Source organism: Tursiops truncatus, chromosome 11, assembly GCF_011762595.2.
Source record: "Tursiops truncatus isolate mTurTru1 chromosome 11, mTurTru1.mat.Y, whole genome shotgun sequence".
Taxonomy (NCBI): Eukaryota; Metazoa; Chordata; class Mammalia; order Artiodactyla; family Delphinidae; genus Tursiops; species Tursiops truncatus.
In genome coordinates this window covers 95,447,204-95,469,991 of record NC_047044.1, presented here as the reverse complement: position 1 = coordinate 95,469,991, position 22,788 = coordinate 95,447,204, and the positions used below count along the sequence as shown (strand labels likewise).

Genomic DNA, 22,788 nt, shown 5'->3' with positions numbered 1-22,788 from the left:
GCCTCTCCCAACAGTATTTTGCTATATTTAATAGCATTTGAAAAAAAGAATGTTAAAGGCATGCTTTTAATTCTTTTTTCCCATCAATCTTACCAAGAATGTCAGGGTCAACTAATCAAACCCAGTGAGGGGTGGTGAGGAGGGGCAATAGAAGACAAATGCTTTCACATTTCTCTTTTCCTACCCTGGCAAAAACAAATTTAAGACCAGCGCCAGGAAGATAAAACCATAAACATTCTTTTTTTTTTTATTAAGAAAGCATGCAAACAACAACAACTTGTGAGACCATACACCCCCCGCCCCAGCCTGCACCAATGCAAAGCATTATGGGTGGTATGAAGGACTCACCAAACCAGAAACGTGGGGGTTGAAGAGAGAAAGGCAGGGATGGGCGGATCAATACCAACGAATTGCTCCTTCCATCCCTCTCCTCCACTTTCTCCCTTACTTCCTCTTTTAGGCAGTGAGCTCCTGCAGTTTCGCACACATCACCCAAGACAACAACAATGACAAAACTTTCACGGCCAGCAATGCTGGACCAACAAGACAAAGTAGGATTCTTTCCATTTCATGGAGGGTAGGGGAAACCGAGGCCCAAAGAGGGTCAGGTTTGTCCTGTGCCATTTAGCAAGGCTGGGTTTAGTGGAGAGGAGCTAAGATCCCAGAAGGCCTGACGGCCAATCTCCAGCCCTAGCCCCAGACTTCAGTTACTCCGGCTGCCTGCCAGAGTTCTTAATGACCCTCGTTTTCAGAAGACACAGATGAAATATAAACAAGAGACATTTACATGTCTGATTTAGTCTACCCTTGCAAATCCTGTATGGATCTGGGTAGAAAAGGGGTTTAGAAAAGAATGATGATTTGTCAAGGGGGAATCTTAGGGAGAACAGATGGGACGTTGTATGCAGGAGGCACCTTGACTGGAAGGGTAAGGAAGACACGCCTCAGATAAGGACACTGGGCAAAGGCGTGTCACCACCCTCAAGAGAAATTCTCCCTTCCCCAAGGGGAAATCTTACGGCATACTTCAACCCCACTAACTGCCCTCCGACACCATGGGGGATTCACACCACTCACACCCCTACTTCTTACAAAGAACTTCAAAGAAATAAAGTGCTGTTTAGTTAACTGCCCTTTCTTGCCCCCTGACTTCAGCCTCACTGGACGTCTTCAACAAACTCATATAGCATCCCTTACAAAGAAAGGAAGGGGCGGATGAGGGGGACAAGCAGGAGAGCAGAAAGCATGGGTAAATAAAAGAATATGAACACAAAGCAGAAATCACAGAGAGAGTGGCCTTGTCCATTCGGTACATTTTGTCCTGCAGCTTTGAGAAAGTGAACATTCAGCAAAATAAAAACAGAAGTAAAATTGTTCTTCCCTCTCATGACTAAGATTCAACGATTAATATCAAATATACACTAAGTACTTTGCAGCAATAAATCATGGCCACTCCTTGTTAAAGGAGGTTAAGTTATCCCTGTACCTTTCTCTGGGCGGGGGGCGGTCTCCCTTGGCCCTCATGGAACTCTTTGCTTTAGGTTACTTATTCCCCTCTACCAATTTCCCTTCACCCCTCAAAAGCCTGATTGCAAAAGCCTCAGCCCCAATGATCTGGATTCCAAGAGAAGCATTTGCCTACATTGTTAAATAACTGAAATATTCTCCACCCACGTCTATGCCAGCTCCCCTCTCCTCCCCGCACCCTCCTGCCACCAGTACTGTAGGTTTGGTTCTGCTATGATGGGTGGGAAAGAGATTCCCGTCTTGCCCTAGGCTGTGGTGAGACTACAAGGAGTAATGGGTTACTCTCCTTTCTTGAGAATGCCAGAAAATGGGGGAAGAAAATACCATGGGTGGAAGAGACGAGTAGACAACTAAAGGAGGACAAAATAATATTTGCTGAATGAGATAAGGGGGTGAAAGGATAATTGGGAAATGCAAATAAAAGCCACAGTTGATTTCCAGAGAAAATGATGTTTAAAAAGTCAAAATGGTTCAACTGAAACCATCTCCAAAAAGCTGAACCTATGCTGAAGAGCTGTCCTCATTTCCACCAGAGAAGCAGAGCTCTGGCTAAGCCCGACTCTATCTCCTACAGAGAACAGGCCAGGAATAAGCCAATGGCAGTTTATCTGACAGAGTAGCACAGACGCAATTTCTGACTGTCTTATATTCCATCACCCCTCTACGATATTCTACCCGACCCAACCCAGACCTCCTATTCCACTAGGATTTTATTGCCACCACCATCACGCTCACCCTTGATGGGGAATGAGGGTCAGCAGAAGTAGGATTGGAGAGATAAAGGGACAAGGAAGAGCTCAGAGGACAAAATTAGCACCATTGAGTAAAACCTGCAAATTCATGGTTGCCAAGCAGTGTTTTAGATCCCTTCTACTCGATAACGTGGCTTCTCCAGTCCTGGATCCAACGGATATCCACAGAAAACAACGTGGGGCTGAAAGGTGGGACTAGCGCTGACTTTCCCAAAACGAAAAGGAAATCAAAGTTTGAGACCCTTCTCTGCGGCTCTCATGGCCTCACCTTCCAGCCAGATGATTTTAAATTAGCAAGAGGTGGACGTGGTCCATGGTGGAGGGACAGGAGACCGGAGACAGCATATAACCAATAATAATAATAATAATATAATAAGAATAATAATAAAAGAATTAGGAAAAAAACAAGAAGGAAGAGGAAGAATGAGGCAGAAAAGAGGGGGTTATCTTCGGCAGCATCTTGCGGTGGCTTCTCTGGCAGAGAAAGAAAAAAAAAAAAAGAGGATATATATCTATATACAGGCAAGGGCGGAAGGGATGGGCTGGGACTGTGCTTTCCCCACTGCCAGACTTCACCACCCAGCCCTGGGCTGATGGCCAGGCTCTCAGATGCACTAGGTAATCAAGTCCCAGTCGAAGTCATCGGGGATCTCCTCATTGGCCCCAGGAGGTGGAACTGGCGGCCGAGGGACCATGTGGTGTGCTGTGGGAAGAGAGAAGGAGATTAAAAGGAGAGTGGATGGGAAGCCGTTCTATCCATCTTGACGGATGGTGGTCAACCCCAAACACCACCATGGGGAAGGTCTGGGGAAACTATGGTCCTTATCAGCCCAGAGTTATTTTTGTTTCCGGCCACCACTTCGGTGAGATCTCAGGAAAGACTCAGAGTAAACTAGGCCACATGGCAATGTCACAGTACGCAGCTGTTAAAAATTATACTCATGGGGACTTCCCTGGCGGTCCAGTGGTTAGGGCTTTGCGCTTTCACTGCCAAGGGCCCGGGTGTGATACCTGGTCGGGGAACTAAGATCCCGCAAGCCACGATGCGCGGCCAAAAAACAAAAAAAAAAAAAGAAAAAAAAATTATACTTAGGAAGACTACATAATAATGACAAAAAAACATACAGAATATACTGTTACATGAAATAGCAATACAGAAATTTGTATATAAATCGCACGGAAAAGGAATACTTGGACAAAGAGATGAACGTCACCTCCAAAATTGAAAACACTGCGGTTAGGCAGCATGATAACAGTGATTTTTCTCGAATGCATTTAAAGGTGAAGGATCTGTTCGTTCTGTAGTATTTATGGCAATTTAGGGTCTCCCCACCTACTCTCACCATCAGAGGTAGTTCAATCCCAGAACCCTGATACTAGAGGTCAGGAAGACAAGAAAGCAGATGTGGGCACAAAGCAGGTACATTTGCATAACATGTTCATGTCATTTGTCTGAATGTACCTCCCACTTAGATTCCGAAGCCAGGCATAAATGTTCTACACGTCTATCTTTTGTTTATAGCCATGCTTCTACTTCCTTTCATCACTGCAGGCACGAGCTCATTTTAAAGTAAGTCGGTCTTCTTTAGTCTCCCATGACATACACCTCCCCAGCAGGTGGACCACCCTCCAGCCTTGAGAATCAGGAAGGCTCACCCCCTCCCAGCAGGTGCAGGCAAAAGAGCCAAGAATGCAGGTTCGGAGGAGCCGTAGGAAAGCCAAACGACTCGCTGGTGGTGAAACAAGCTTCCTGGTTCTTACCTGGGCGATTGTATCCTGCTGAGTCCTGGGTGGCAAGTGGGTACATTGGTGATGGACCCGGGTAGAGGTGGGGGGCTTGAGGGTGCACATAAGAGTTCACTGCCAAAGCAAGACAAGACTTAAGTGAGTGGGACCATCGTATTCAAGGAAGCAGAGTCAGACAGAGAGGGAGAAAAAAGTACTCTTCCTCCCCTTCATCTCTTCTCCCTTCCCTGCTCTGTTCTGTAGCTCCTGTGGGCATCGAGGCTTTCTGCAGAAGCTATCAGTCCTCACCACTTAGGGCACAAAGGGACCCGATACTGGTGGAGTTCAATATCACAGCTATCAGAAGGATGACAAATATAGAACCGTGATCATTGACTCTTACTTCACCAGTTTGAAGACCATATAACTGTAGAGAATCACAACTCCACCTAATTACAATCCAGGGAAGGGTTACTGAGACACAGATTTGGAACAGGGACTTTCTCCTCCCTTTTCTTCAGTAACCCTGACCTCCCAGATCAAGATCTAAAAGGAATCATACGGTCTATCTCTTTGGCATTTGGATCACTGCTCATAAGCTGATGTTTCTCAGTTCCCTTCTGCCCTTCTCGTCCCCCTTCCTTTACATCATCCAATCTCCACCTCCTCGGCAGCCTGCTTTGTGCGGTACCTTGGTTCATGGCTGGCTCCTGCTTGCCACTAGTGAGGGCACAGGAGTCAGCAATGCGGGCGGGGGCGGGTGGCCGGTGGGAGCCCCCCTGTGGGGGCACGTGACCAGTCTGAGTGAGGAAGTGGTTGAGGGAGTCACACAGATTGGCAATGTGATGCTGGTCCAGGCTCCAGTTCTTCTGCTCTGCCTGCCGCAGACTCTCCATCAGCTCTGCAAACAGAGCAGCAAGAAAGGCTAGCCTTGCAGACGCCCCAATGCCCCTAGCGGCTCTATGCCCAACTCACTGCTCCAACTAGACGGCCAATCAACACTGCTGATTATATGCGCTACCAATAACTGACATCCGTTAGAGTCCTACATTTTCAAACTCTCATTCCATTTCTTCCTTACTAAATTCTTTTCTTTTTATAAATTTTTTTTAACATCTTTGTTGGAGTATAATTGCTTTACAATGTTGTGTTAGTTTCTGCTGTATAACAAAGTGAATCAGCTATACATACACATATATCCCCATATCCCCTCCCTCTTGCATCTCCCTCCCACCCTCCCTATCCCAACCCTCTAGGTGGTCACAAAGCACCGAGCTGATCTCCCCGTGCTATGCGGCTGCTTCCCACTAGCTATCTATTTTACATTTGGTTCCTCAGTAAATTCTTATTATAATTTCCATCTTTCTGATGAATAAGTTTCAAAGTGACTGAGTGAATTAGCCGTGGTCACAGTGTCAGTAAATGGTGACAAAACTACAAAATAGTGGTCCAGGGTGATGAATTCCTGAGAGTCTTGTTCTCCTGAAGATAAAACTCAGTGGAATAAACCACCGTCGTATTTTGCATTAAGGCAGAAATTAATTAAAACTAACTTGAAGAGAGCATCAATATTATCCACCTTGTGTAACATGAAATCCTCCATCCTCAAGCTTCACTTAACCATCCCCTCCTGGTTCCGGTTTCCATTGGGTTTTTCCACTTCCGCTATATCCCTCTTCCCTCCAGGCACCATCCTTTGATCACTAACCTGAGAACTGTGACTGCTCAATGCTGGACCAGTTGAGCCGGTTCACCATCTTGAAGCTTTCCTTTAAGGAGTCAATATTGGAGCACCAGTCAGGAGGAAAGGCTGTAAAGAGGGGGGCGTGGTAATGAGACAGAGTGAGGGGCAAGAGAGCCGCCAACTGACAGCAGACTGACTACTGAATGCAAGATTCTTGTGTCTACGTAGGTTATCAGCTGCATGACCGAGATAATTTTGGACTCTCCCTCCCTGGAGATTCAGGACAAACAAAGCTATCGATGCTTTAATTACAGACAGCCAAGCTCATGGGCAAAAGAATATGAAAAACCATCCCAATTTATCCAAGAATTCTCTAATACAGAGCTCCAAGCAGCAACCTCTGTGGCTCAGACGAGCTCTCATGGGAGAGAGGCTACAAGACCCACTGTTAAACTTCCTAACCAGCCGCACCTCCTGCCAGAGTCAGAACAGGGGGCTCAGCCCGCAGTCCTCTAGGGTCTCCCTGCACCCTCCCTACTCACCAAAGCCAGTGCTGTTGATGGGAGCCTGGCCTTGTGCCTGTGGCGGCGGCGGCGGCGGCTGGGCAGGGTGGGTGGGGGGATGGTGCTGATGAGGGTGGTAGCCGCTGTGCTGCAGCGGGGGTGGGTGCATGGCCATCACAGGGGGCGGCCCGTAGCCCTCGGCCCCCGCTTGCTTCCCCCCTGGTGGGGCACAACCATCTGGGCTTGGGGTGTGCAGGGGGGGCGCACCGCCCACATTGGAGGGGCCCTGGGCGGGTGCCTGCTGCGGCTGCGGCTGCGGCTGCGGCTGCGGAGGCGGCGGCGGCGGCGGAGGCGGCGGCGGCGGCTGCTGGTACATGTAGTAGTTGTTAGAGGGCGGCAGGTCCCCCAGGAGAGACGAAAAGCCTGCGGGGAGGGGCGGGGGCGGGGGGGGGGAAGCGGGTACGTGAGCGGGGCAACGCATCACTCAGGACGTCCACTGGCTGGAGACGGGACGTTCTGGGACAGCAGGGTCCCCTGGGCCCCCTTCCTCCCCCGCCCCGGCAGGGGTAACCGACAGACAGAGGCCCTCGACAGCACCGACAACCGCTGAAATTTTAGCCAAAAGGTCAGCATGCACCTTTTCATGCTATTTTTCAAGGATCTGGGATGTAGTCCTGGAATCACAGTTTCAAAAGACATCGGACATCAGGTAAAGTTCCAAAAGCAAATTATAAATAAAACAAAGCCATGGGCCTCTGTTCTCTCCTTTTCCTTATTGTCCTACACGCTTCTGCCTCTTGCAGTCACTACGAAAAACGGAGTCTGGGTACGCAGTAGAGTGGGGACGGATGAATTTCTCAAACAGATGGGGCAGGGAAGAGCTCGAGATGGAGACCCGGGCTTTCAGCCTTCAGCCGTGATTAAACTTGAGTGAACTCTCTGCTGTCCTTGCTCCATCTGATTTTTTCCCTTTGTTTCTGGGAGCCCTCCAAGCTCCCTACTTCCAATCAACCAAATCACCTGAGTTGGACTCATTTCTCAAGCGAATGCTGCAATCTAGCAACACAACTCTAGATAGGAATCCCCTGGGATATAAAAGACAATTAATGACAATTAAGACAATTTTCCCCAAAGTGACTCCTAACCACTTTTTTTTTTTTTTTTGCGGTACGTGGGCCTCTCACTGTTGTGGCCTCTCCCGTTGCGGAGCACAGGCTCCGGACGCGCAGGCTCAGCGGCCATGGCTCACGGGCCCAGCCGCTCCGCGGCATGTGGGATCCTCCCGGACCGGGGCACGAACCCGTGTCCCCTGCATCGGCAGGCGGACTCTCAACCACTGCGCCACCAGAGAAGCCCCTATTGGGAGACTTTTTGAGAGATTGTCTGGTTCAGTGCTCTGTGATTCCTGTTTCTTAAATTTTTATTTTTTATTTTATTTTTACTTTTTATTTTTTTGCCACACCACATCGCTTGCGGGATCTTAATTCCCCGACCGGGGTTTGAACCCACGCCCCCTGCAGTGGAAGCGCGGAGTCCTAACCGTTGGACCACCAGGGAATTCCCCTAAATTTTTAAAAAGAATTTAGAGGTAGGGATGAAGTCAGGACTTTAGGTGAATCATGAGATCTTGTTCTGTCCAGTGGCCCTGGATAGGCGGCCGGAGATTAATGGAATGATAAAAAGTGGTTAGGGGCTTCCCTGGTGGCGCAGTGGTTGAGAGTCTGCCTGCCGATGCAGGGGACATGGGTTCGTGCCCCGGTCCGGGAGGATCCCACATGCCGCGGAGCGGCTGGGCCCGTGAGCCATGGCCGCTGAGCCTGCGCGTCCGGAGCCTGTGCTCCACAACGGGAAAGGCCACAGCGGTGAGAGGCCCGCGTACCGCAAAAAAAAAAAAAGTCTCCCAATAACGGCTTCAAATCATTCTCTTATGGTAATTTGGGAAATTTGAGTATGGATGAGATATAAACTGATATTAAGGAAGCATTATTTACTGTGTTAGGAGTCATCATGGCAATGCATAACTAAAAGAAAAGTCTTCGTCATTAAGGATGCATACTGAACCAGCATTTGCAAGTAGAACGATGTGCATTAAATTCCTCCATTTAAAGAAAATCTGGGTGGTAAACAAAACAAGCTTAACATATCGGTAACTGGTAAAGTTGGGCAATGAAAACATGAGGGTTTATTAGACTATTTTCTCTATTTTTGCATCTGTTTGAAATTGTTCCTAATTAAAATTAACATAAATACGTTAAAAAATAAAATTAAATTGTTCTCACAGTGAAACGCAGGGATTCTTAGGAAAAGGAAACTACTGCTGTCCCCTAGTGGCCATCCTCAGAATGACTTGCTGGCAGCCATAAAATCATGGCCCTTAGTTGGAACAGATGGGGGATTCCTCCAACTCACTTACTGAAACTAATGACCCAGCTCGCCTCTTGAAACAGCTGTCCTTCAGAACTAAGCCAGAAGAGCTCTGACTCCACACAGTTGTGGCTCATGACATGCTTTCCCTGACCAGTGATCAACCTCTCCTTGTGTTACAAGTAAGAAAAAGAGGGAAAGAAGAGAATGTCCCCATCTGTTCAAAAACCCAAGGACGTCTCTGCTCCCCTCCCCACTCCAGACTCACCATGCTGAGAGGACGAAGAGGACTTCTCCAGCATGGATTTGTAGAGGTTGCGGAAGGACCAGCTTAGATCCTGAAAATTGATCTCTGAGTAGGAGAATTTGAAGTCATGGTTGGTGTTGTACAGGGGAGGGGGACCCTCGGTGCTCTCTCGGCCTGCAGCCCCTGCTGCCACTGCTCCGCCATCCACAGACCCTGTGCCCTGCAGAAAGAGGTAAGAAAGACTCGATACATGTCCTACGTGAGGGACCAATACAACCCCTTAGTGGACACCAAGTTCTCTGCCTGTCCTCTTCATGCTCTCCCACCTTCTCAATGAGTGAGCATCATTTTCTCCGTCTCTTCTCATTCGTTCCTATCTTGCTGTAGCTTCTCGCCCTTTTCCTGTGCTACATGCATAGTCAATCTTTCCTTTCTCATAACCTTTTTGGCTCTCTTTCTTGTCTTCTCACCACTTTTTTTCTGATCTTTCTTAAAACTTTGTCGTCTCTCTCTCTCCATCTCTCTCTCAGCTTCCCTCTTTCCCTTTCTCCTTCTTTCCCAATTTATCTGCCTACCATAGCACAGATTCTCAACACATAATTTTGAACCAACAGATATATGAATCTATTCAACCATCCATCCATCCATCCATCCATCCATCCATCCATCCATCCCTATATCCCCTGCCACCTCCACCTCCTACCTGGCTGTAGCTGGCGATAGATGTGGGGCTCTGAAGTGGCATCTGAGGATTCCCCTCGGGAGGCAGTGAGGCTTCTCCACTCCCTGGAACACCTCCCCGTGGGCTCTTGCTTGCCTCCTGTTCTGGTGAGTCCTGGGATAGCTGAGGGTTGTGAAAGAAGAGAAATCTATAAGCAGATGCTAAACATCCTCCCAAGACCAATGGTTCCACACCTGCTGGTATTTGACCTTGGCCCCAAATTTAGGAAATGACTGAAAAAGCAGGCAAAGATGTGGAAGGAGCAGCTGGCTCATAAATGGCATCTCATTGAGGTGGAGACTTACATCATCATCGGGAGGGTGTCTTCTCTTTCGGGAGATGTCAGGGCAGGTATCGATTGTCCAATAAGAGCCCTAGAAGAAGAACCCATCCCCATAAAGAAAAAAAAAAAATCATTATATACGGAAATTCCCACCTTTGGAAAAGTAGACATTTGAAGGGATTTTCACATAAAATAAGAGTTATATTTTTTAAAATATAACTGGACTGAAATTCAACTATACTTCAATTTAAAAAAATAAATAAATAACATTAACATTAAAGAAGATCATCTATCTGGAACCTTAAAAAAAAGAAAGAAAAGAAAAATGACTGTAAATTCACAGGACTGTAATCCTGAGGGTACCAGCTATTTTTGAGGACTAAATTTGTCCTAACAGCTCACTGAGGCCTCGATCATTCTAGAGGGACAGAACACAGCATCTAGTTCAAAGAGCTGGAAATGTCCAGACCAACCCTTCCCTTCCACGTGATCTGAGGCAAAAGTCTCTTGGACTTCAGCTTCCACAGCTGTCAAACAAAGAGGATGATCGATCCCTTCTCCCTTCTGAAGGTAAAATCATGGGATTCTTATACAGAAAAACTCCTACAAAGGTTATTAAGCCCACCTTTTACACCTAGAAAGAGCACCATGCACAAAAAAGGGGGCATCAAGGTCCATTTTTTAAATAAATATTTCTATTTAAAAAAAATTTCAGTCTTCCTTAGTCATTCACTCTCATGGGGACCCACCAGCTTGATAACCAAGCTCTTCCTTTGAGGAAAAAAATAAAGCTGCTTCTCTAATTAACATGATTTCCTCTTCTGGGTAATTAAAACAGCCATAGGACTCTAAGCTGTCAACCACTTCTCGCTCCTTCCTCCCCTCCCTTCACCGCTTACAGCAGAATCTCACCTTCCCAGGATCATCCCGAGGTCTGGGCACCTTCCGGAAACACTTGTTGAGAGAAAGGTTGTGCCGAATTGAATTCTGGGGAAGCAGAGAAGCAAGTTAGATTTGAGCATCGTGCAAAGCAGAAAATTTTCCAGTAGTGCCCAGAGGGACACAAAGGGATATAACACACACTAAAGTTCAAGTATCAGGGTGAACAAAGCACCTCTTAACTATACTGATGGAGGAAATTACCTATCAGATAGCAAGAGCAATGAGATAAGAAAAAGGAAGCAATTAAATTGATGAGAGGTAATGGCTGTAAATTTGACTATCAGGTGCTTCTAGAAAGCTGATTATATAGTTTTTCCATCTTTCCATCTAACTAACAACAGGTATATAAATGCCTCTATATAAATGCGTCAAAATCACATCTGCCCAAACCTAAGTGTCCATCAATAGATGAATGGATAAAGAAGATGTGGGGTGTGTGCATACACACACACACACACACACACACACACACACACACACACACACACACCAGAATACTACTCAGCCATAGTAAAGAATGAAATTTTGCATCTGCAGCAACATGGATGGACTTGGAGAGCATTATGCTTAGTGGAATAAGTCAGACAGAGAAAGACAAATACTGTACGATATCGCTAACATGTGGAATCTGAAAAATACAACAAACTAGGGAATAAAACAACAAAGAAGCAAATTCACAGATATAGAGGACAAACTTGTGGTTATTAGTGGGGAGAGGGGAGCAGGGGCAATATAGGAATAGGGGAGTAAGAGGTACAAGCTATTGTGTATAAAATAAGCTGTAAGGCTATATTGTACAATATGGGAAATACAGTCAATATTTTGTAATAACTATAAATGGAGTATAACCTTTAAAAACTGTGAGTCACTATATTGTACACCTATAACTTACATAATATTGTACAGCAACTATACTTCAATTAAAAAAAATCACATCTGCCCCGTTCCTTAATTCATTCTATCAGTCGTGAAAGAAAAATGTTTTAAAGCTGATGATGTGGGAATTCCCCAGCGGTCCAGTGGTTAGGACTCGAGCTTTCGCTGCCAAGGGCGTGGGTTTGATCCCTACTCGGGGAACTTAGATGACACAAGTCGAGTGGTGTGGCCAAGGGAAAAAAAAAAAAAAGCAAAAACTGATGATGTGAATGATAACAAAATATAAATTATGAGTGAAACAAGGCCCACTTTGCCTTTGTCTTCTCAACAGCCCATGGAATGGTCACACTTGGAGGAAAGAAATATTGTTGCTACATGTCTTGGATGAGGTGGGTGGAGGCTATGGCAGCTAGGAGGAACATATTTCTAAAGGAAACACTAAATGCTTTCAACAGTCTCCAGCTCATCATCTGGTCTGTATGTCAGCCGGTGATTTAAAGAGTGACAGACCTACATTAAATCCCCATTCCTACTCAACAACTGGCAAGCGAGTGATTGCTCCAAAGGACTGAGAATATCAGTCTTCCTTCTTTGCTTGGAAGAGGAGGCCCCTTTTTCCTTTATCTCCAGCCAAACAACTTATCCTCTCCTTCCTTGCATGGTGGATGAGCTGTTGGGGAAGAATCTAATTATATTATTCTTTTTCTTCGTACACAATTTTTCAAAAGATGCTGACTATGTGGAATGAAGCTCTGCAAACCTGACGAGATGCTACCTCTAGGTAGGATGGAGCAATGCCACGCTCTGCACGTGACTTCAACAGAGCAGAGTGGCAATAAATATCTGTGAAATGAACCAGAGGATAAGAGGGTCTGATAAGCGTCAGCATCCTGTTGCCCCCATAACTATACTTAGTGGCTCGGTATCCCTGGCGTGTCCCCGATACACCTTACGGAAGTTGTTCAACTCTGGAAAAAAAAGTGACGGATGGGAGATCTGAGATTTTTAAGTTCACACAACTCTGAGACGCTCAGAGTGAACTGGACCAGGTTATAGGAAGAAATAAAAGTAGAGGAAAAGGTTGTCAAGGCTAAGAATCATCTCAGGGTATAGAAGCCGTCCCACCTTCCAACCAATGCCAGCATTCTTGTAATAGGGGAAGTTATCACAGATCCAGCGGTAAATCTCACTGAGGGTCATCTTCTTGGCTGGAGAGGAGTTGATGGCATAGGTGATGAGGGTGGCGTAGCTGTATCGGGGTTTGCCATCCTGGTGGACGGCTGCCTCATCTTTGCTCAGGGTGGCGTTAGGATCTGTGGGTGAGCCTGGTGGACACTTGCGGCTGCTGCCTGGAGGCCCAGCCTGGGAGGCACTCCCAAGCTTCTCAATGGTAGCCCGGAGGGTCAGCTGGGGGAGCCAGTCTATGGAGGTGAGGCTACTCTCTAGGTCAGAAGCCATGGTACTTCTGGGTTCTGTAGAGAAGAGGAAAACAGAATAGACAAATATTACCTGTGGTTACTGGTGGCAAGTAATAGACAAATCCTAGGGCTTTAAGGGAAGGAGAGGTTCTTCCCACTCTAATTCCCGTAGAAGACTCCTCCCCTGGGATAGCCCTCGAGCAGGTGTTACCAGAACCCCCAAACGGATATGTCACCAGCCACCTACCAGGTGATAGACTGGTACTTATTCTACATCTTCACGTGGAACACGGCCAAGAGGCCTCTCCCTTCGCACAGGACTAAAAAGCAGATCAAACCGCCCACTAAACTGAGCTATTCCCTCAATTCTTCTCACTTAAAGCCCTATAACATAATTTTTTTAAACTATGTAGAAATAAATTTTAAAAAATAAAATAAATACGTAAAATCAGCTAGAGTCTATTCTCCAATTATGTGATGCTTATTATATTTACATTCAACAACCACAGATAGATAGCACGGGTGAATGTGCAAAGAAAAACAGAGTAAACACAAGTGTACACTAATGAAGCGCACACCAACACTTTTAAAGATGTTTCACGCCAGTTCCATACCAGTGCTCACCCTCTTTATCCCACATACGCGTGCACATGAGGCATATTACATAGTTCCCAACATAAGTTACATGTGACGACCAGCCACGCACAGATGCAAGACGGACACATCAACAGCGGCTCACGACCAGAGATCACAACGAGACACACGGCATAACGTTACCCATAGGGCACAGAGTCACACACAGAGCGAACGGAGCCCGAGCACAGCTGCCCTGGCACCTTTAAAGCTCCCCCTGGCGAGCTCCCGCCCACAGACACCGACACCAGGAAGAAGTCATTGGCAAGGCCCTCCCACCTCTCGGCCTGCCCTGCTGCACTGAGCCAGGGAGACACCCAGCTGCGCGCTCACCGGTAACAATCAGATCGCCGGGCTAAAAATAACCACTCTGGGGCTAAGGGCTAGCTCCCCTTCTCCCGCCCTCCTCCTCTCTCCTTCCTTCCCGGCCTGGCACGCACGCTCGCTGCACCTCCATGCAAACTCCTGACGCTGCCAACCCGCCCACGCCTGCTGTCTGCACGCCCGGCTGCCACCCACGCAGCCTGGGCGCTCTTGCAGGCGGAGAGGTGCAGCTAGAGTGACGTCTCGGTGGGGGAAGGTGAAGAACGGTGGGTGAGATCTGTATCGCAGAATCTGGAAAGGCTGGCAGGAACCACTTGGTAGCCATTTGGCTCTCCCCTGGGGTCGATGCCAGCCACCCCCCAAGCGCTTGCTGCCTGACCGGCTCGTGCCTGCACAGCCGGCCAGATTCCAGCTAGGATTTCTTCCTCGGACCCCTGCTGAGGGTCCATCGAGGCGTCCGAGGCTAACATGCCTCAGAATCCTGGACAGAAAACCTATTCCGTATATAACCTCTAAATCCACACCCAGATAATACGCACCAGCGTTACATGCAACTACACACACATCCACACACTCTGTAGTTAGAAGCTCAATCGCAGATAAGCCTGCCTACCCCAGTCTCCGCCTCCAACACATCTTTCAGGCTATTGGCTCCCTCTTCTAGTTAGAGACTCTTCTCCCCTGGAGACATTCTCCGAAGGGTCAGCATTCTCACTCATCTCCCAATTCCCCAAGTTCCCCACCCACGCAGTCTCTGCAAGCACGCGCATGTCCCCTGCCCTGCGCTCGCCAGCAACACGCCCACTCCCGAAGGCTCAAGGAAACACCTTAGCGCCTCGGGGGCTTGGGCAGCGTGAGACCCAACTGCAACCCAAGAATTGCTTGACAGGAGAAAAAACTTTAAAGTCCCTGTTCAGAAACAGCACCACGATGGGGTTTCCCCTTTATCCTTAGCTCCTCTCCCCACCACTCTCCTTGCCATCCCACCACCACCATCTTGCCCTAAAACCACGGAAACTTGGAAACTAATAGGGACATTTAAGCATTCCAGGAAGCCTCAGACCTCCTAGCGCTTTACTAAGTCAAAGCAGCACAGCTTCTGGGGTAAAGCAGGGTGCGATGGGCAGCCACCTGGTCCTGTAGCTGGGTTATCCCAGCTGAACGGTGACATGGCGATGAGCGGGTTCACGATGACCAGGGTTCTCCTGGGTCTGTAAGGAATTTTACCCTATTCCCTATTGTCTCCCGCTGAAGCTCCTTGGGAAGTCTCACCTCAAGTACACAGAAGCCTTCAGGGCACATTTCATTTGAAACTCTCCAGACATTGGACAGGGAGGGACATGAGCGTACAATCAACGTGGTTTACAGAACCCATCTGGCAGTGCCAATCACCGTGAATTCCGGAAAGCGAAGCACCCTTGGCCTTTTGCTACTTGTTCTATGCCCTTCCCTAGCACTTCCCCAGTACCAGGTTAGGACACTGAGGTTAAATTTAACCTTTCTCCAGCACCCTCCCAGCCAGCCCTCCAGATACCGCCCCAGCACTCAAAATATCTTCCGATAGACGCAGCGAAAGATCCTTGTGATCTTTCAGCACCATTCTCCCTAAACCCATCCCATTTTCTCACTCCCATCGCTTCCCCATTCTTGAAGGGCAGCCCAGTGTGTGGAACCTCAGAGAATGAGGTTCCTTGATTCTATTCCGAACCTTGACATTAACTCACTAAAGGTCCCGAACCGCCCCTTGCTCCCTGAAATCTTCCTGCCTCAGTTTCCCCCTATCAATAAAAGGGATGCCGTCATAAACACTGTCCAAGCTTCATGCCTGGAGGCACGTGAAAGAAGCTTAAAGAGCCAGTGGCTGCCCCACATGCCACACTCCCCAAAATAATGGCATCCGGCTAATGTTCAGGGCTATTATTAGAAAGGCACACAAAAGGTACTTCCATTTCTCAGTCCAACCAACCTAGTTACCCAGCAGGTGGGCCTCGTGCCACTGGGCTGGGGCAGAACCTGAGTCAGGCTACATTCTCCTCTTCGAGCTGGAAGACTGAAAGGAAATACCCATAGAAACTGGGAAAGGCAGCCAAAGGGCAGGCTCCATCACATCCAGGGAACGTCTAATGAACACCACACTATTGGGAGAAAGGCAAAGAAGAACAGAAAGACATTCTATGTTGGGGGGGGCGGGGGCTGATCCTGGGTGAGACATGTAAGACCCAAAATAATAGGCACAGTTTTCTTCCCATTTTCTCTGAAAGGTCAGTAATTGTTCTCTGTATGGTGCCAAGGTCAGACATTAAGGAATGATAACTTCCTGCTCTGTACATAACGCAGAAACTAATAGAGCAGTGGCTAAGTCTGCCACATTACCGATTACCAGCCAGGCTGCCTGGGTTTCAATCCTGGCTTTACTACCTACTGGCTGTGCAACCTCAGGCAAGTTACTTAACCTCTCTGTGTTGTAGTTTCTCCATTGGAAAACAGAGGTGATAACCGTACCTACATAGGGTGGTTGGGAGGATTACCTTGAGTTAAAATTTTTAAAGCACTAGTGTTATGTAAGTATAGCAATTACCATTTTTGAATGAGAAAAAAAGGAGAATATTAGAAATTGAAAATTAGAAAATGGACAGACCATCCAGGTAAGCCTGGAAGTAGCGAACTTGCAGTGGTTTACACCCGCACTGAGTTCTCAATAGTTTTCAGGATGTCAGAATCTCAAACTTTTCCTTTGGGGGGAGTGTCGCCCCAGGACTGACCAATGCCAGGACTAGTAAACTCCCCAGGATGAAGAAATGGGGGAATATCATCCCTTATTTTTCAGGGGGAACTAGGTCTAGTCATAAGACATGATCTGGAAAGTAGCACCTTCTAAGTCATAGTTACTCCAACTCAATAGCCATATGCTTCTAACTGATTCCACGGAGGCAAGGAGAACTAGGGAAACTCAGTCCCAGCAGGGCCAGTTACACTGTGCGGCAGTGAGACACCTGCAGGTGTTGTGGTCCAGCTCGCTCTGGGCCGTTCAACAAGTAGCATTCCAGCATCTGGTAAAGTACTTTGTGAGAAATAGTCTGCTGTTCCACAGAGCTGGCTCTTTTCAAAAAATGGGGGAGGGAGTTCTAGAGTTAAGAACCAAGGATCCTCACGCTATTTACATCCAAAATGGAGCTCTCTTATCAGTCCTAGAAGAAGTGCTCCTAGCCTGAGACTGGGCTGCCCTGCTGCGTGGGATGACTCTCATGCAGCCATTCATGAGGGCTCCCACGGGACAGCGCAGGCCAAGCCTTTCCTCCCAGCTGGGCATTCTCACCAGCACCCTCTCCATGTTCCTACACAGGGGCACCTGCTCTTAGAAGCCTACCAGAAACGCACAGTTCTAGGTAACTGGAGGCTTAGTCTGAAAAGCACACACGTACCTGTCCCCACACCTTGCACGGATGTGGATAGAGCCACATCCACCTGAAGTAAGAAACAGACGCACCTCATTCTATAGCACAGCCATACAAACCTGAATTAGAGCCCTGTCTCACTGACCATGACTAACAGGTAACTTCCAGGACCCAGTGGATGTACTTAGAGACTCAGTCCACCCAATGCCCAGACAGAGAATGGAGGAAACATCAAAACCCAAATAAGATGAAGCCTCCCACTTAGACTCTCTGTGGGGTCTAATGCCCCTTACAGGAGACGAGGTATTTCCTAAAGGTGAGGCAGGAAAGCAGGCACCCAGCTAGGGATCCCAGGTTGAAAGGCAGAGCACTACTAAACCCACAGCCCAGGCTCAGCCAGAAGGAGTTCCTGGCACCTTTTACTTGCCTTTTCTGGACAGTCTGGGCTTTGATGATTCCTGCTATTATCTTATGAAAGAAAACTTACATACAAGGTTCCAGAGACCCAGAATTGAACAAGGAACAGGAAGGCAGAGGGTGAGACTATTAGGTGCTTTTCTGAAAGGAAACTCCTTGGGGGCTCAAATCTCCCTGGCAGTCAACTGATTTTTTTTTTTTTTTTTTTTTTTTTTTTTGCGGTACGCGGGCCTCTCACTGTTGTGGCCTCTCCCGTTGTGGAGCAAGGCTCCGGACGCGCAGGCTCAGCGGCGATGGCTCACGGGCCCAGCCGCTCCGCGGCATGTGGGATCTTCCCGGACCGGGGCACGAACCCGTGTCCCCTGCATCGGCAGGTGGACTCTCAACCACTGCGCCACCAGGGAAGCCCCAGTCAACTGATTTTGATGCAAGACTGGAAGAAGGCTAGGCAGCAACCCTCCTCTCCTCCTCTCCAGGATCTGCTTTCTCCTGGAGAACCGTCAGCAAGACAGGAGTGGTGTAGGGCACTGGGGCAGTGGTACCTGGCCAACATTAGGGAAGAACTTCAACCCAGGGCTGGCATTCCCCCGCACCCTTTCTTCTTGCCTCGGGACATGGGATCCCCATTTTCCCTGTGGCCTCTTGGTGCTGGAGGCAGGGTGAGTGGAGACAGACTGGTTTTCTTGTCAAGGGAGCAGTAATCACAGTGGGCTGCAGAGAACAGCTCCGGTGGACATTAAGTGACCTAGTGTTACAGGTAAGAAAATGTAATACCAACGGAAGTCCCAGACAAGGCCAGGCCACCAAATGCCACCACGACTTTAGTGGGAGCCCACTCTCTGCATGAAAAGGCCCAAGGATGGAGAGTGGCACGGGAGTCCGGCTGGGATGTGGCTTGCCATCATTATTACACTGTGTGGATGGAGTGCTGAAGATGCAGGTGTTTTCTGATACCCTTTTGCCCTCAGCATGAAAACATACACTTCCCTAAGGACCTCAAATGAATCCCATCCCTTTAGTCCCCCAACACTAAGAAACCCATTTCTCAGAGCCTCTGCAGCAAGATGACGGCTTGAATCCAGTAGCTTCAGAACACATTTCCCAGAAGGTTCTGAGTTGTTACTCTACCTTCCCCAGTAATGAAACCCAAGAGTCACCATCTCAGCCCCCTACACCCACTAGTACCTAAAGATGACAGAGAGAAGATGAAAGAAAGCAAGCACTGACCTGTCTCCAAGTCTCCCCCAGCAGAGGGACAGGACCACTTGGTACTGGAGTTTGGGGTTGGAGGGACTCCCCTCTTCAGAGGCAGATGAAGAGTCTCATCCTCAGTGGCTCTTCCTGTACTTGGCTGAGCCCCCCAAGCTGGGGAGGGGAACTGGGTCCCCTGAGGAGGAGCGGGGGGAGGGGGAGGGGGAGGAGAAGGCGGTCCCACCTGGGGAAGGTGGCACAGTCCCCACACTCGGCCGGTGACCCTGGGGACGAGGGGAGGAGCCTCTCCCAACCGGGAGTTGTCTCCTCCCCCTTGGGGGAGTCCCCCTCCCCCCCAAACTGAATCTGTCGGGAGTGGAGGGCTCTTTCTGTCCGCTGGAGATCTGAGCGGAGGGGCTCTGCCCTGTTCCACCGTCTAGGTACAAGGAAGTTGGGGGGAGCTCTTCCCCTCTCCTGAAAGGCTGAGAGCTGAGTCCTTTTCTCTCCCGGGAGTGTCCTCTGCCGCTGAGTGTAAAAGGAGTCCTCTCCCCTGTGGGTGGGATGGAGGGTGTCTACTCCATAGGCATATCCCCCTTCCTTTATGCCTCAAAAGTCCAGAGCTGAGGAGAGTGGGTTTGGAGGAGTGGAGGCTCGCCGGGGCGGTCTCACTCGCTGCCTTTGGTAAGGATCAACCCCTCTACTTCGGGAGCTCCATCCCCGGGCCGGTACAGGGATCTTCCTCGCCTCTAGGAAGAAGAGACTCGTCCCCTAGAGAGGTCTCTTCTTTCCCTCGCCCGAACGCGAAGGGTCATCTCTCCGGCCGGGGGAGAGGTGGCTCCCGTCCCCGCTCCCGCCTCCGCTCCTGGGGCGCCCCCGAGGGTGGGGTTCTCGTACTCCCCGCTCTCCCGGAGCTGGCCTGGGCAGCTGGGGCCGGGAGGCCGCGGCTCCCGACGCCCGTCACTGCTGCGGCGGCGGCCGCGCCTCTTCTCTGGTCCCGTCCCGTCCGCTCCCGCCGGCGCGTGGCACTCCCCGCGCCTCCACCGCTCGGGCTCCGGCCAGTCCGGGCTCCCGGGGAACCAGGAGGCGGACGGACGGTGTCAAGACTCGGCCGGGGCTCGGGCTCCGCTCTGCTCCGCTGCAGGCCCCGGCTCCTCCCCGGCCTCCGCGCCGCGCTCGGCGCTCCTCCCCCGCCCCCGCCCGCCCGGCCGGCCGCCGCCGCCGCCTCCCCGCGCAGGTTAAGGAGGAGCCGGCGGAGCCGAGCCGCGGGCCGCGCCGCCGGGGATGAGCTGCGCCGGAGGAGCCGCGCCACTGGCCCCGCGCTCCCTGGGGACACGCCGCGCGCCTCCCGCGGTCCCGGGGACGCACGCCGCGCTCGCTGCCCTCCGGCCGCCACCCCGCCACTTGGCCCCGTGCAGCTTGCCATCCACACGAGATGACACCCCCCTGCTGTCTGTCGGGAGAGTCCCTGTTTCGCGCCGCAGGAACTGTCAATTTCAGTTCAACGCTAATTCTGCCACACTGACCTTTTTTCATTGTCTTCTACACGCAGATGAACATCGGTTTTCTCAGGAATGTCTTTGATGGGCTTCTTTTTCCCCTGGGATAGCTTTGAAAGGGTATGGGGTTGGGCCGAAGTTAGTCTGTTACCTTGATATCATCCCGGAGTTCAGTAAATGCTTGTGGAATGACTGAGTGTAGAAAGGGAAAAACGAGCGTGCAACGGAGAAAACTCTGGACTAAACATCAGAAGATCTAGCTTTATAAATTTGTGCAAGGCCCTCGTTCTATGGAATCTTGGTTAGCGAAGATGAGATCCTGATGCTCGCCCTGCCCACCCAATAAGGCTGCTGCAAGAATCAAATGAGCTCGTTTATGTGAAAATGCTTTTTAAACTGTACAGTATACAAAGGATAAAGGATATTGTTCAAAAAAATATATTGTTCAGTTCACTTGACAATTCTATAACAAATCTTAACCAGGTCACAGTACAGAATGTTCACATCCTCTGCCCCTTATAGAATAATCCTCACCCAAAGACAAAAAACGCCATCAGGCGTTTTTTTTCCTTTTTTTTTTCCATTTTTCCTCCTGGAATCATATTATTCCTCTGCAAATTCTTATATATTTCAGCCTCTGGCCTATTAAACTTTTCTCAAAGTACTCTACTTTCTGTCACATAAAGTAATAAGAAAGCAAAAATATTATCCATGAAATATTTTAATTGCTAAAAAAAATAATGCATATACTCAGGATTACAGCTTGATCACTACATTTCACATTTAGATATTAAAGGGTTTTTTTCTGTCTTCTAGCTAAATATCTAATACTATATATATATAAATTACATTATATTTACAATGTGCTAGGAATTCAGCTATACATGCATTATCACATTTAATTTTTCCCAATCCCATAAGGCACTATTATTAAACCTATTTTACAGATGAGAAAACTGACTCAGAGGCATTGACTATTTCTGAGTACAGATGATTAGTAAGAAGCAAAGTCAGGACTTAAATTAACATATCCAAAATCCAAATGACTCTTAACTTATATTCCATTTTCCTGAGTTGTCAGAATTAAAAGTCATTCCTTTAAATGTAATTAAAGGCAGTAAATTCCAATTGAGCCTTTTCTTTCTTTCCACCCTTGCAATATCCAGGATTAAGACTGTATTTTCCCTTCCTCTTTGAAACATTAACTCATTCTCCCATACACAGATAATTTGGCATCAAATGTTTCTTGCTATGTGTTACATGTTTTGTTATGTTTCTTTTTCCAACCCTTTTTTGACATTTGTTATGTATATGAAATTTGAGGAGCAGGGGTAGAGAGATCAAAGTACTAAAAATGGGAAAGTTAGGGAAGGATTTGACTCTCTTTTCCTGGAAATTGAGAAAAATAAAAAGCTCAAGAACTTACTTGACATCTACAAGACATTTGCTGCAGCATTATTTATAACTGTAGCAAGTCAGATAAATATCCCTAATAAGGTAACTGTTAAATATGCTATGGTACAGTTACATAATAGGATACTACTTAGCTTTTAAATGAGTAATTTTATTTAACTCTGGGAAGTAGAATTAGAGAGGAACTGTTTTTCTTTTTATGTCTTCTTTACCATTTAGATATTTGCAATAGTCACGTATTATTTTAAAGAACGAATTTTTTTTCATGTATCTAAATATATTCCAGTGAGAAAATCATGTTTAAAAAGTTTGTAGGGAGACTGTCCCCTTGGCGGATGCGCCAGATCACGGGGAGCCCGGGAAGGGGAAGGTAGAATTAGAAGATCATGTGACGCTGAAGTGTGAGGATTTATCTTGGTGGCTAGGTTGCTGGTTCCACTGCAGGTATAATTATGCAAAGCTAAGAATCCAGGAAAGACTTGACAGAGAAGGAATTTAAAACAAGATTTTATATGAAAGTACCCACCTTGATCCTGAAAGAAAACCAACCAACAGCGGCAGCAGCAGCAATTGAGCAGTCTTGAGAACAGAAAACCCAGATACAACTCACTTCAGTGGGAACAAAGCTGAGATCAACTATAGAAAGCATTTTATGTACCACAAGGCTTTCAATCAAGTAAGCAAAGTATGTGTAAGTTGTAGTTTTTTTACACGTGTATGAATATTTACAACCTTATTCTGGCCCTGTATCTACTGTCAGTATAGCACATAGTGGACTCACAGTTAAAATAAACCTCGTGTTTAACATGCTTATAAAAAAAAAGGAAAAACAATTTGTATAATATGATTATATAGTTGCTTTTTAAAATATATATGT

The 22,788-nt window shown here is 48.0% G+C and overlaps 1 protein-coding gene across 2 annotated transcripts; it reads right to left on the bottom strand.

Moving 5' to 3' along the window:
* Positions 1-221: 221 nt before the first annotated feature.
* Positions 222-20,125, bottom strand: FOXJ2 (forkhead box J2). 2 transcript variants are annotated; one of them, XM_033867056.2, is made up of 11 exons: positions 19,039-20,124; positions 12,750-13,096; positions 10,719-10,793; positions 9,829-9,897; positions 9,506-9,646; positions 8,824-9,022; positions 6,231-6,614; positions 5,713-5,814; positions 4,696-4,905; positions 4,041-4,139; positions 222-2,982 (listed from the first exon to the last, which is right to left on the bottom strand). In XM_033867056.2, the coding sequence occupies exons 2-11, from the start codon at positions 13,080-13,082 to the stop codon at positions 2,894-2,896; spliced, it is 1,701 nt and encodes a 566-aa protein (XP_033722947.1). In that variant the 5' UTR covers positions 13,083-13,096; positions 19,039-20,124; the 3' UTR covers positions 222-2,893. The 2 variants fall into 2 exon arrangements, with proteins under 2 accessions (XP_033722947.1, XP_033722949.1); XM_033867058.2 differs by lacking the exon at positions 4,696-4,905 and having other exon boundaries at positions 19,039-20,125.
* Between the last annotated feature and the right edge of the window lie 2,663 nt (positions 20,126-22,788).